Genomic DNA, 14,047 nt, shown 5'->3' with positions numbered 1-14,047 from the left:
CTACTGCAGCGTTTAGATTCATTATCTTTTAAATCACCTTCAGTATCTGTCGATTTGGATGTCAGCGCTGATACACGACGTGTCATTGGATACATTGGACAGCCCATAGTTTATTGGGGCCAAATTGCATATGCAGTAAAGATGAAGGTTCAGCATGTTGGTGCACTGCTGCAACGTTAAATCACTGCTTTCTTCGCAATGATTCCATTAATATGAGCCCCTTCTATCATAACCACATTGTACGCAAGAAATTAATAGTTGGCAGACAAAGACATCTTATAATGTCACATCCAAACTTTGAGCAGGAGAGAAAAATATAAAGCACAAAATCAAAATACAAGGCCCAAAAATTTTTTTCATATCCGTATGAAAAGCATTTAAAAGATGGAATTAAAAGTAACCAATTGAATTGGAGAAAAATTATACTTTAATGATTAATTTTAAAATATTATATTTTGTAATGATGTGTGCTTAAGACACAGAAAAATACAAATATATTCTTTTTAAAAATCTTCCCAAAATAATTGTGATTAAATAAGTTAAATACGTAAATACAAATATATATAATTGATAAATGAGCGGTTCAGTATGAATTGCAGGTGAAGCTGAACAAAATTTATTTTCGAATTAATACGTAATAAGTATACAAAGTACAAAAAAGAAGCAAAAAAGATGAATATAGAATATTATAAAAAAAAATAATAATTCATGGAAACTAAATGAAAAACTAAACTAATGAAAACAATAAAATATGAAAAATAACATTAAAATATTTCTTCTTTTTTTTAAGTGATTAAAAAAACACAATAGAATTGTAAGGTGGTTTCACACCATTTCAAATGTGGAATGGTTGACCTATGGTGTACACGAGTATCCAAATAAATACAAACATGATGCGTTATTGAAGGTAATCAGAGTACATTTTGGGGATGAGAAAAGCAGCAAAAAGCTTCTAACACATCGAGTCTAATGTTCTGAGTGGATGCTAATGCTCATTTCTGGAAATATTTATCATTTGCAGCACTTTGTGACAGATTTGTTTATTTGCTTTATAAACATTTATCAGCCTTTGATCACTGATCTTTGTCGGAAGTTATTTCTTAGTAAAAAAGAGTCTTAAATGGTGACGTCAAACAGAAAGACACTTGTTAGTAGAAGACGACAACATGTAAAAACTCCAGCGATGAACACTAAAAAAGGGGTAAACAAATGCAAACACAGGAAAACCAATAGACGGAATAAATGAATGGAGATTAAAGGAGCGGACCAATACCTTTCCTCCTTGCTGCAGTTAGCGTTTGTGATATCCAAGCTTTTACTGAAAACAGATTTGCTAAAAAAAAGGGGCAGACAGAAAATAAAGAGACAGACAGAAAGGCAGTCACATAAGGGGAATCCTATCGTATGGCATGCAATACTCAAAAAATCAAACTTGGCACAGTAGAATAAAGAAACAATAAAGAAATATACCATGAATCAAATCAAAACAAACATGCAGAGGTCGAGAAATCAAAAGACGAGAAAAAAAATCACGTTCATGGGGCATGCTCGAGTCGGTGAGACATTTAACCTGCTACCTTACCGTACACAAATAATGCATTTTATTCCTCTCTGGTACATGTTTACACACAGTTATGTTTGGCTTAATGGTCTCTGCTGAGTCATCATTTGCATGGAGAAATCCCCAGAATTAAGAAAACAGAAGCTGAACAGGTTTTCCAGCTGCGAACATGCAGGCCACTCCTGCTGGGCCGGGCTGGAAACATTCAGCTAACAAACAAGGAGGCACGCTCTAATTAACTAAAACTTTACTCAACCAAATTATCATCCAACTGTGCAACCTATAGCTTGTCAATGTAAGTACAATAACAGGGACTAATTGCTTTAATTTCACTTATAATACTCATACATAAATACTTACTGAATGTTTGTCTCATATCATTTCAAAACATATTATAAATACTACTACATATTACAAAAACAGCTAAAGATAATAATGAAAAAAAGTCTTGCTGTTCCGTGAATATTCATAGAAAACGGTAAATAGTCTTGGATTTGGTAGATTATTCCTTTTTGCAATAACTCGTGTAACGTTGATTCCCGTCTATAAATGGTGGCACATTTGTGAGGAAGATGCATTTGTGGGATGAGTAACGCAGCTAAGAATGTGGGTTCGATGGAAAATTGGCCTTCCTTTCTGGCTAATGCTAAAACAAACACAGGCTTTGTACGATATAACTACTACTCATCAGTAACACTGAAATATAGATATAAGGTGACCTTTTTTTTATTCTGGGTGCGGGAGATAAAAATCCTAGATCATTTAAATGAAATGTGTTATTTTCTGAAAGTGTCGTCAGCTGAAACCCGACTACGGTATCAATCTGAGAATCTTGTCTGGTTTGAAACAACACCAGCTAAGCCTCGTCAGTATTAATCCTCCTGTCTTCAGGGTTTCTTCTTATTCTCTGTCCGGTAACGGTTTTCCCCACTCACACCAGGCAGAGTGCTGCCCACTCTGCATGTGCTGATTATTTCCACTCAAACTGAACTGATCTCTGCAGAATCGGGTGGAGATGACTTTGTGTGATCTGCCCGAGCCTCGGGTCCATGTTAAATGAAGACTTTCATGAGGATTTCCGCTGCACCGGTTTGACTGGTAGCTGACCTGGAGTGATTTTTCCATCCAGGATATTGGTGAGCACACAAAAGTAACGATTCACAGTTCTGCTTTTGGCCCCCTGGGCTCAGGATGAAGCTCTTAAATTGATGAAATAACCCTTTTTTTGAACAAGCTATCAAAGCTGATCCAGGAGGAAGTGGAAGGTAAAAAAACGTCTGTGTATAAAGAGTTTGGGAATAAATATTGCAATAAAAGTTCCCAAAGGAATGCAGATTTAAGACAAAGTGTTAACGCGCAGCAAAGTGTTAAGGGAGCTTTTACTGAATACTTTCATGTAATCTAAAGTCACATACACACGTCTGTCAGTTTGTTTATCAGGTATTTATTAATGTATTATCAAAGTTTCTTCTTTACTTTTTACAAACTTCTTGTTTCCCATAGTTTTGTTGCTCTATTTGATCCCCTCACTCCCACAGGGACAGCAAGGTGTAAAGAAAGTAATGGTAAGAAGGTAAGTTAAGTCGAGTTAAAAGAGGAAGGAAGGACGGAGTGTAGGAACTAAGAAACGAGAGGAGTGGTGAGGAGAGGAGGAAAAGGAAGGAAGGGATCTTGTGATACCTGATCTGGTCTGAACTGCAGCTGGTAGTTTTAAAGATGTGATCAGGCCAGAGTACCTTGCACCTCCTCCCTTAACATCCCACAGTGAAACTCTTCCTGGGTGCAGCATTAAACTGGACAGGTGTATTTCAGGGCTGCAGCTCCCAGAGCTGGACGCTTCTTTGTCCACTTTGACCGCATGCCTCATGCTCACACTTTACACACACGCCACGCACAGACCTGCAGAGATGCGCTCATGCATTTTAACAGCCGTGATAGTTTTCAAAGCCACAGCTCAGAGCGGCACCATTAGTCTCCGACAGAGTCTGAGAACAGGCCTCGTGTGATGTGGACTGTACATCCTGAACCAACAGAGAAAGAATAACGTGTCATGTATTTAACCGCAGTTCAATGAAGCAGGAAAAGACTCGCAGCAGTGGAGAGACCTGCTGGACAGCAAACACAGGTGAGGTACGCTGTGAGAAACTCCAATGAGATCTTCATGAGGTGCACCTTTTTACCACTGAACTGCCATTAAATACATTATTTATCATCACTGATAACCCATCAGGAATCACCAACAGCACATTGTACAGCAGCAGGTCCTCTGCGTCGACCCAGACATATGTTGGTTTTTTTTTTGTTCATGCACTTGAACGCCCTCTCCGTCTCTTACCTCTGCCCGTGTGTGGCCATGTCGATGGCTCGCCGCACCGGTACGGGGGAGCCTCCCTCCGTCACGCTCAGCACCTCCATGGACTTCCTCTCGGGCCTCCGCTTGCCGTGACGGCTCAGCATGGGCGAGTCCACACGCTTCCTGGGAGGGTCTGCTAAGCCGCGTCAGAATAGGCCGAGGTCACACACACACACACACACACACACACACACACACACACACACACACACACACACACACACACACACACACACACACACACACACACACACACACACACACACACACACACACACACACACACACACACACACACACAAGAAACCAATCAGAAAACCAAATCATCCAGACTGTTTGCATTAATGCAGTCGTGAGGTTGGAAGTTGAAGCAAAGTCACAACCCAAAGAGGCTGGTGTAATTCTTCATTCTAAGGTGCAATGAATAATTCACTGGAAAATACAATAAATCAGTGCAAAGCCAAGTGCTTCAGAATCCCTAAACCATTCATTATGCATTCTGTGCATAATGGTGCAACATTTGGAAAGTGCATACTAATGTGGGACTGGCGTTGTATTTAGATTTTAAAGTACTCCTGTGAGGACCTTGTTGCATTTTGTCCTTCAGTTTGTCAGACCAACGTACCAGCTCAATCAGTCATCCAAGTTAAAAAGTCAAATATGTAAACATGAGCGGAAACATTTTCTATGACTTTAAAACACATGTTTCTGAGCCGTCTTACACGAGCTGGTAGCTGTAACTAAAATAATCACAGAGTGAATTCAGAATGTTTATTGCTTGTGCAGTTTTTCAACCCACTTATTTCACTCTCTGCTATAAAAACACAAGAAAATAACAGACTTGTAGCCTGTGTGGACAGAAAATCAGGCAGCGTTCAGATTAAACATTCCCTTTCTGAAATAGTCACAAGTGGATCATAATGGACCCAAAGTAAGTGGAGCCAGGAGAGGATAGAACCAGGCTGACCATTTCATAGTCAATGTCAAAGATCACAGCTTAATCTGATGTTAAATCTCTTAATCCTGTTTGCTGAGACAGTTTCGTCTGACCCGGAGATGCTGGACTAGCCTACCAATCTCGTTGCGTGGTGGCAGGTTCTGGTCCTCGTGGCTCGGGTACCGCTCCTTCCGGTCCAGCAGCAGGAAGTAGATCATCTTCTCCTGGTTGTCTCTGAGGAGAGAGAGACCATCACCGTGAGTGGAAGCAGTATACAAAGACGCTCCATCATTGCGCGACATGTTAAAAGGAAGAATTCATCAAACTGACAATTTTTCAAGTCGTCTCATATATTTCCGCTGATGCATCTCGTTGTTTTTTTTCATCCCCACCCCCTCCTTCCCTTTCCAATCTGCTTCCACTGCACTCCCTACCTCCCCCAGTCACCACTCCCTGTCACTCACTCCTCAGACAGTAGGTCTTTGGTCAGTTTCTCCTTGTCTCTGAAGCAGCCCAGGGAGTGCATGCTCTCCAGGACGTCGGGGTCGATCTCCTCGGCTGCGGCCAGCGTCCTGATGGCCACCTTCCTGGGGACAGGTTGCTCCGGTTCCGGCTCGTTCTTACCAGCTCTGCAACGCCAAACATTACAGGTTTCTATCTTGAAACTATATATTCAAAAATATATTTTTGTGGAGTATGACACCTGAGGATGGAGGTGTGTGTGTGTGTGTGTGTGTGTGTGTGTGTGTGTGTGTGTGTGTGTGTGTGTGGTGGGGCGGGGGGGGGGGATTTACCCAGGATGCCTTTTTGAGAAGATAGAAGGAATGATAAAAAGGGTATGATTGTGTGAAAGTATGACAATTGCAGGCTGTATATAAAGAGTTATCAGTTTTCACTACGTTAGGAAGTCCAGACTTCAGCCAAATAAAGCCACCTCTCACAGAGCGGCCTCCTGCTCCGCCGCTCCGTCACAATCCAGATTATCTCCCGTGGGAACACCTGACGTGCAGCTAATATAATTCACGGCTATATCTCGGTCGAATGAAGTCAGATCAATCTAACTGACACATTGCTTGATAAACATGTACAGCGGTAGCAGGTTTTGATCCTTGTGCCTTTTTCTCAGTATTAATATTAATTTGCTTCTGGTGGAAATATAATGTGCTGACTTCAGATGCATCCAGGTTTCAGATTTGTCCCTGTGATGTCCTGTCCAATTGCTATTCTGTTGCATTACAAGTGTAATCTAAAAAATAAAGTCTATCTAATGAAGACATCAAATAAAAAGATGTTTCCTTTTTGGTTTAAACTGTCATGTATTTTCACCAAATGAACTTGGTTAGGTTTGAGCTAAAATCCGTCAAAAGGCAAAAGGCCCAAAAATACAAAATAGCTGTAAAGATTAATTTCACCATCAAGGACTGTTATGCAACGACACATGCAGGCTCTTTAAATTCAAGCCAGAAAATGTGGATTCCAGCTAAGGCAGAGTGGGTTTCAAACACACTTTATAAGCCCCGCTAATGTGGACACTGGTACTATAATTTTTTTCAAGTTGGACTGAATGGTTGTTGATTTTTATACGCCCCACAGAAACAGAGCAGGAGAGTTAAATGGAGAATCTTTTATCCCGACATCTGCTGGTCATAGAAAACATAACTGTGGCAATATGGGGAGCAGGTTGGAGTAAAGGCTGAGAATCAGAAAAACAACTTCTCCCCTGGACATTTAGAGCCTGACGTACTAAAGGTTAGTGGGAGAAAATTGGGCGTGAATGTGATAGTGTGGGGGTTCGACGCTCCATTCAGTCACTCCGTAGGAAACTCAAGCCAATGAACGCAGCCAAAACCAGCCACGAAAAAGACTCCAATCTGCTCTGCCAAATTACCAAGCAACTTGGAAAAATTTCAAAGAAAACCCTCTTTATAAAAAAAACAAATCAAATTCCTTAAGAGTAGCGGACGCAACACAACACTGAGACCTCAGCTGTGATGTCGTTGATGCTGCCTTCTTGTTCTTGTCAAACTCGACTCAAAGTCATGCTGGCAGGCTGAGTTTGTGAAAACATGCATGATTCAACAGCTATAAAAGAAGTTTTTTGGACATTTCACTGTATTTCGCACCAGAAGGTCTCATTACAAATGGCTTTGTGTTGAGATTGCAGTCCACACCCCTTGGACTAAAATCTGCAAAACACTAATTTAAACACTATCGCTTGTACATGATCCCTCAAAGTGTTAATCGGGTGAAACACATGCAAACTAATATGTATATGTGTGTGCATGCATTTTAGCATTTTTTATGCATGATTTTAGTTACATGAGGCCCTTTTTGCTCTTGTAATTTGCATGTTCTCCCTTTGCATGTGTGTGTTTTTTCCAGGTATTTCCAATTGATCCCACAATAAAATGAAATCCTTGGGTTAAGAGATTTTTTTTAACTGGAATTTGATTGTTTTATTTATTTATTTATTTTAAAAAAGAAAAAAAAAGAAAGAAAAAAAAAAAAAAAGAAAAAAAGATTGTTTTATTTATTAAAGTACTTCCAAAAAAATCTAATCTATTTTAGGCTGATTTGTTTATTTTTCATATTTTTCAACCTTTCTTTGTATTTCCAACTATAATATTAAAAAAGTATATTGAAGTGTCACCACTGCTGTTGATGACATGACCAGAAAATTAAATACAAAAACTCAACCTGTACTTTGATGAACTGAAAGACGCACATTTATTTGCTCAACAGGCCAAAAATCAATGCGTTGGTTTTCTAGTAAACCTTTCATCATAATTTCTGATCACTAATAGAATTTTTCCTCACTGAACTCGCAAACAGTGAATCCATTAGTGAACGGAGGTCCATTAGGAGCACGACAGCATCCTGATGTAACAAATACCTCCCTCATACTCAAGTCTAATGAGAATGCCTTTTTATTCAAATGGTCTCAATAGGAGACCAAAAAAAAGAAAAAAAAGAATAGTGCCTCATTATTATTCAGCAAACCTGCTGAAGCATTTTTCTTTTATCAGGTCACCTAATGAGGGATACACACTCAGCATACTCAACACGGACAGAAAGGAAAAGAAAACATGAATGTCAGGTAGATATACTTACAGGTACCACGTGTGCTTCTGGATCTGCTCTAACTGCAACGACAAGCAGAAGAAGAATTGAGTGAAACAAACACGGCGAAGACAAACAGGGTCAGGATGGAGGGGATTTCTGTATTTCTGCACAGGAAACAGTTCTTCACTTGAACCGTGATCCACCAGCAATCAATACAATAGACAGCTTCTTCTCATAAGACCTATTTGCTGCAGTTTGCATTTCTGTAGTTTATCTCAGCCGACTACTACAAGTAACACAGGACTTTCTCTTCACTGGTAACTGGAATCAAGTACTTATTTTGGGTAACATGAACATCGGGTCCATCTTGATGCTAAAGTTACTTACAATGGAACTAATTGTACTTTGCAGACAGGTGAAGTGAGACAGTTCACGTTTAATATGCAGCACTTATCCACTAAACAGGAGTTTCAAGAAATAGTAACATAAAAAAAATAAAAAAATACTAAAGCTGACAGGCTAACATGTAGTTGTGGGCATCTAAACTCTCGAGCATGAAATAGAAATACATATGGTCTAATATCTGACAAAGCAACACACAGTGAAAAACCAGCTGGCTTGGTATTCAGCTCAGTGTCTTTGTGAGTTTAAAACACATTTTCCTGTCCAGTGCTCCTGCTAAATAGCATGCAAATGCACACTTGCAAATGCACGTGCCCTTGGGCATGTTGCTTTTAAAATGAGGTGTGCTCGGTGGCGTTGGGAGCACGTTGGTATCTTAAGGCGGCAGAGAGCGACTGCAGAGTCGCTATGTGCATCTCCAAAGTCCATGCGTTCTTTGCACTTACGCACTTGCAACAGCAGTGACTATTTGTTGGTTTTAAGTTATTCTCAATAAAACAGTGGCTATTAGTGTCTTTTTCAGAAGAGAATAAGATAAAATAACATTATTTATTCTGGGAGGAGATTCTTAAAAAAAACTGTCTTGTTTGAAAACAGATGTTTCCTCTGGGTAATTATGAGGTTGACTTGGTAGGATAAATGGAGGATAAACTCCCTCTCTGTTGCATATAACCTATCAGCAGAAATACTTTAGTAAAAAGTGAGAGAAGCTTATTAATCAGATGGAAAAGAATGAACAATTTCTAATTTGTCTTCATTGCATTAGTATTCATTCTGTTTGGTCCAGTTAATGTCTTTTTTATTGGAAATCTGATTATTAAAAGTATTAAAAAATTTTACCTCGTTTGTAATACACAATGGATCAATGCATTTACTTTTTGTTTTGTATTCTTGACTTCAAATTTTAAGGAGACTAAGCGTAACCCCTCAATGCTGGAGTAAATGTATTATTCTTATTACTTATATTTTCATTATTTATACTGTGTAACTGTTTCTTTTTATTGTTTTTTCAGGTCTTGTAAAGCTCTGTCTTTACAATAAATATATATATAAAATAAAATTATTATATTTATCTTAGTAGCACCTTTTGAAACACTGTTCACAGCGTGCTTTGTCAAAGTATATTTATGAGTAGACTTCCTTTCTGCAGTGTGGCAAATATATATATTGACTGGCTGTTCTTTCTTCCTCTGATAAGGACTAAGACAACCCTAAATGCACTTGCATCTTCAGATTGTTCAAGTTACAACATTTATCTATTCTTTGATTTAAGTGTTTTTCTTTTTTTTCAGTGTGTTGTTGTGAGAAGTGCTGTCTGGAAATGTTGAAAAGCTGGAAAATGAGTCTGGAAGTCAACTTTAAAGGCTCATCAACTGCAGTTTGATGCCAAAAACAACTGCTCAAAGTTTATTTAAAAAAAAAATGGGGAAAAACAGAAGTGAAGGGACATTATCTAATCTAACCTCTGTTATTTTTGTAATGTTTCTATTCTCAGCTGAGACAAGTCTTCGGCCTGGGATGAAACGATTCGATGCAGCGCTCAGTAGCTGCAGGGCCAGTCACAGAGCGAACCGGCTAAATATAGCCGCAGCGCTCCCTCAAGGCGACAGCCCACGCTGTAAAAATGCAAAGTGAGCAGGCAGGAGAGCGCTGATGGAAGATTTGAACCCTTCTCCGGTTCAGTAATGGGGGTCTGAAGAGGGGAGATGGGGTCGCTCACCGTCAGCCTCTTGGTGGCGTCCACTTCAATCATCCCGCGCAGGAGGTTCTGACAGTCGGGGGGGATGAAGTGTGGCATGTGGAAAACTCCCAGTTTGACCTTCTCCAGAAGGTTCCTCAGGTTGTCGTCGTCGAAAGGCAGAGCGCCCTGAGGGAGTAGAACCAACGCAGGATCAGCGAAATACACAAACACGGTAGGAGTTTAGAGAAGCTGTTACCGACTCCTGATCCTGTGCAGCTTGTACTCATTACATAAACAGTTTCCTCTTTGAGTTTCATCGGTTACAAAATCTGCACAGAACATATGCTGAGATCTACATTTCATGAGCTTGATAGAATGATAGAATCCAACAAATCACGATAAAATGCATAAAACTAGATTGCACTTTCAGTTTTTCTTGTTATCAACTAACAATAACACCATGCATATTAGGGTTATGTATTTGTTGTATTAGTATTAGTAATGAGGGTTCTGTGTGGTTTAAACCCGGCTGGAAGCTGTATTCTTTCTGCATTTGATTTGCTACTCCATTGTGGGATCAACTGGAACTCAAGACGTGAACAAAGTTATCAAAGTGTGTGAATTTGGCCAAAGATTAATAAAAAGTAAGAGAAAAACACAGTTTTGCAATACAACGCAGAAAATATCGAGCAAACAAGTCAGGTGAGGAAAGTCGTCTTTACTGGCCCGTTTGCATCGTCACCCTTTGTCAATGTGTTCAGAACAAACTTAATCATAAACAACAGAAAGTTTGTGTTGTAAAATCACATTGTACGCGGTGCAATAATGGAGTAGTATCAACTCCTCCTCACATTTTGTGCGATCTTAAACACATGGGATCCTCCATATTAATGAAGGCGAACACACTAAATGAACAGTGTGTGTTATACTGTATTATTTTAGAAGCTCAGTGAGCGCTGTTAGTAGATCAGCTTGTGTGTGAGAGCAACATATTTTAATTCATGCAAACCTTCAGGTCTCTAGGCTTTGGTTTTAATTGCTGCACAGCTATTAACACATTTACAGTGTGATATTTATCCAAGCAGCACCTCTGGGGGGGGTCACAGGTTCATATGGCTAAAACCCCCAAAATGAAACATCTGGTGCGTCCTAGAAGTTTTCCCCCTTCTACTACATTACTTTGATTGTAAGGGAATAGAATAAAAAAGTAACCACTGTATATAAAGTAAAGTAAAGGAGACTGTGAAGTGTCACACCTTAGAGGGGGGGTGAAGCTGAAATCTCCTCCAGAGACCCTTGTAAAGGGCAAATCACTCTCAACGATACAAGGAGAATTTCACAATCTGACCGGTAGATTACGAAATCCACTACAAGTGACTGAGCCGCCCTTTAACCAGGCCGAACAACCCACGGCTGCGGCACGCAGACGTCCTCCTGTTGTCATGAAGAATGCCCGTCAGGTGTTCCCCCGGGAGATAATCTGAATTGTGACGGAGCGACGGAGCGGCGGAGCAGGAGGCCGCTCTGTGAGAGCTATCAGTCATCAGAGTCGGCCATGATGGAGAGCCGCCTCTGCGTCCGCCTCCAACCTCCAGCCGGGGAGCGCGCTCAGTGACGTGATGACTGATGCCACTTCCTCTCCGTGGAAAACGAGCGGGACGGAGCCAGATGGCCGCTGACACCGCGCGAGTAATCAAAACGGAGCGAGCGGGGAGATTTATCTTCCCGTGATGACCGTGTCGCGTGCTCCGTCTTAATCAAGAAAAGAGCACAGGCGCGCTCATGCGGCACACAAACAAACATAGTAATTTACTCGCAGCTCCGAGTACTCGCTTGTCACTGTCGCATTACAGAGCTGCTGCTGATGCACAGCTCAGTCAATGATTTTATTCTTTTAAAGATGGAAGGAAGCAATAAGCCCCTCGGAAGAACAGAAAACTGCAACTCAGTCACATTGGAAGAAAGAACTTATCGTATTGTACTTTATTGTGGATGTACTTTATACCGTACTGTATCGAACCGCATTACGTTGTAGCGTATCAGTGTAGAATATTCTACCTGACATGTACTGTACATATTGTAACGTATTGTATTGTTTCATTGTTCCATACATAATGATAATGTTTCACACTGTCAGCCTTTCAGCAGGTTGAAGGTCCTGCCTTCGTTCTCAGGTTCTGGTTCTGGTGTTAGAGGGTCACATTATTCAGCTTTTCAACAATTTCACATCGTCTTGTTGGTGCCAAAACATTATATTTAAAGTTTATCGCACCAAATCCAGCTTCTCCTTGATTATCCGCCATTTGAATATTGGATCATAGGAGCTGCATTCAGAATCTGCTGTGTCTGTGTGAGCTGGACTGGCTCCGCCCACACATGCCCATCTTGGGGAGAGGAGGCAGTACTTCCTCTCGTGGTGCCATGTGCCAGAGCAGAGCAGCCTAATTGTGGGAGGAGTCAAAGGGAGGGCCTACCTTTATTGGGATTGGCTAAACCCCCGATGACACTATATAGGGTTTGATTTCTGATTGGCTGGTTGGAGCAACACACCTTTTAAAAAAAGGAGATCTTTAATCCCTTTATGGTGACTTTGGTGGAATGTACCAAGTGTGCCAGAGATTAGAGGGCGCATAATTAGTGGTGAGATTGTAAGATGGTGATGATTGTGTGTGGATTGTTCTAATTTAGTATATTTGTAGCACCTCAAAGTAAAGTATATTAATTCTGTGCTCCTGGAGAGGGTGATGGTGATGGTGGAGCTGCCTGCCTGTGGAGAGCTGAAAGAGTTGAACTGGCCTTACCAGCCATTGTTATGGGCTGAGTAACCTTTAGACCAAGTATCTAGTAGTTAGTATTTTTCCTCTTTATTATTTCGGTGTTTTTTTCTTCATGCAATACATCTGGAAATCCTTTTCGACTCCTGATTCCTCCACCAATTGGCCAACCATCACAAAGTTATCGTACTGTACTTTATTGTATTATACACTAATCTTGTCGAATGATATCTTATTGTATCGCACCATTTTTTTTTTTTTTAACTATATCCTAACAAATAAGATAAGACAAGATAAGATATCCCTTTCTTTATCTTGCATGTGGAGAAATTTGCAGTGGTACAACAGGATAGTAAAGAGAAAGAAGCACACATAGCAGGAACTAAAAAAAAGCAGATAAAAATACAATATAATAGAAAAATATGCACACGGTGCCTATAAGTGTGGACATGTACAGAATATGGGGGTGGATGTATTTTACATAGTAAATACGTTCTTATAGATTATTATAGTTACAGTTGGAGTGGAGTGAAATAGCATCATATTCTACTGGATCGTATATTGTCATGTACCTCATTGTTTTGTAACCTTCTGTATAGTTTCATAATGTACCGTGCATCATGTTCATAAAGTTCAGCTTTTTAACGTTTCAGTTTTCAACGTTCAGTGTGCTCAAGACACATAAAAAAAAAAAAAGCCTCTTTGTGCAAAATGACTTTGAAACCAATCATAGTATATTGTAACTTATCCTATTTGTGTCTCAACTATCCTATCGTAACGTATCGTCATATCTTACCTGAGCATGTCATGTATCGTATCAGATTCTATGGTGTCTAACCATATAATTTTTTTTGTTTAATTGGGATCTATATTTGGTTGCTATACTTATCTCTGAGGTCAGTTTCTGTCCCTTTGTGGTGGTTTTACTTTTCTTTTTAACGACTCTGAATTCTGAATATATATTACACACGTTCTGCTTGTTTGATGGCCCATGCTCAGTTTGCTTTGCTCTGTGCTGATTAAAAATTTTTTGCTCAAACATACATTCCAGTTTTGGACTTCCTGGGGAAAAGAAATTCATTCCAAACCCACAACGTGGAGTGAGTTTTCCCCTTCCACCACTTCCGTCACTCACCACTAAAAGTGCAAACAGGATGACTCCGCAGCTCCACGCGTCGGCTTTCCTCCCATCGTACTTCTCCCCCTGGTACACACAAGACATCGGGCATCAAAAAGTGCGCGGCATGCTTTCACAGTCCAAATCTTAAAACTGCAA

General features: G+C 40.2%; 1 protein-coding gene across 2 annotated transcripts in view; it reads right to left on the bottom strand.

Moving 5' to 3' along the window:
* Positions 1–14,047, bottom strand: part of LOC308106823 (serine/threonine-protein kinase BRSK2-like) — a gene marked incomplete at its 3' end in the record, with an annotated part of 153,766 nt that overhangs the window by 20,768 nt on the left and 118,951 nt on the right. For both annotated transcript variants that reach the window (XM_080458796.1, XM_080458795.1), the window contains exons 7-12: positions 13,907–13,975; positions 10,037–10,183; positions 7,963–7,994; positions 5,316–5,480; positions 4,988–5,085; positions 3,897–4,047 (exon numbers count right to left, since the gene is read on the bottom strand). In XM_080458796.1, coding sequence (XP_080314922.1) covers positions 3,897–4,047; positions 4,988–5,085; positions 5,316–5,480; positions 7,963–7,994; positions 10,037–10,183; positions 13,907–13,975 — 662 coding nt within the window. The remainder of the gene's footprint in view (positions 1–3,896; positions 4,048–4,987; positions 5,086–5,315; positions 5,481–7,962; positions 7,995–10,036; positions 10,184–13,906; positions 13,976–14,047) is intronic.

This window comes from Lipophrys pholis (assembly GCF_963383615.2).
Source record: "Lipophrys pholis genome assembly, chromosome: 2".
NCBI lineage: Eukaryota > Metazoa > Chordata > Actinopteri > Blenniiformes > Blenniidae > Lipophrys > Lipophrys pholis.
Note: the sequence above shows the minus strand (reverse complement) of the source record. Positions and strands in the feature narration are given on the sequence as shown.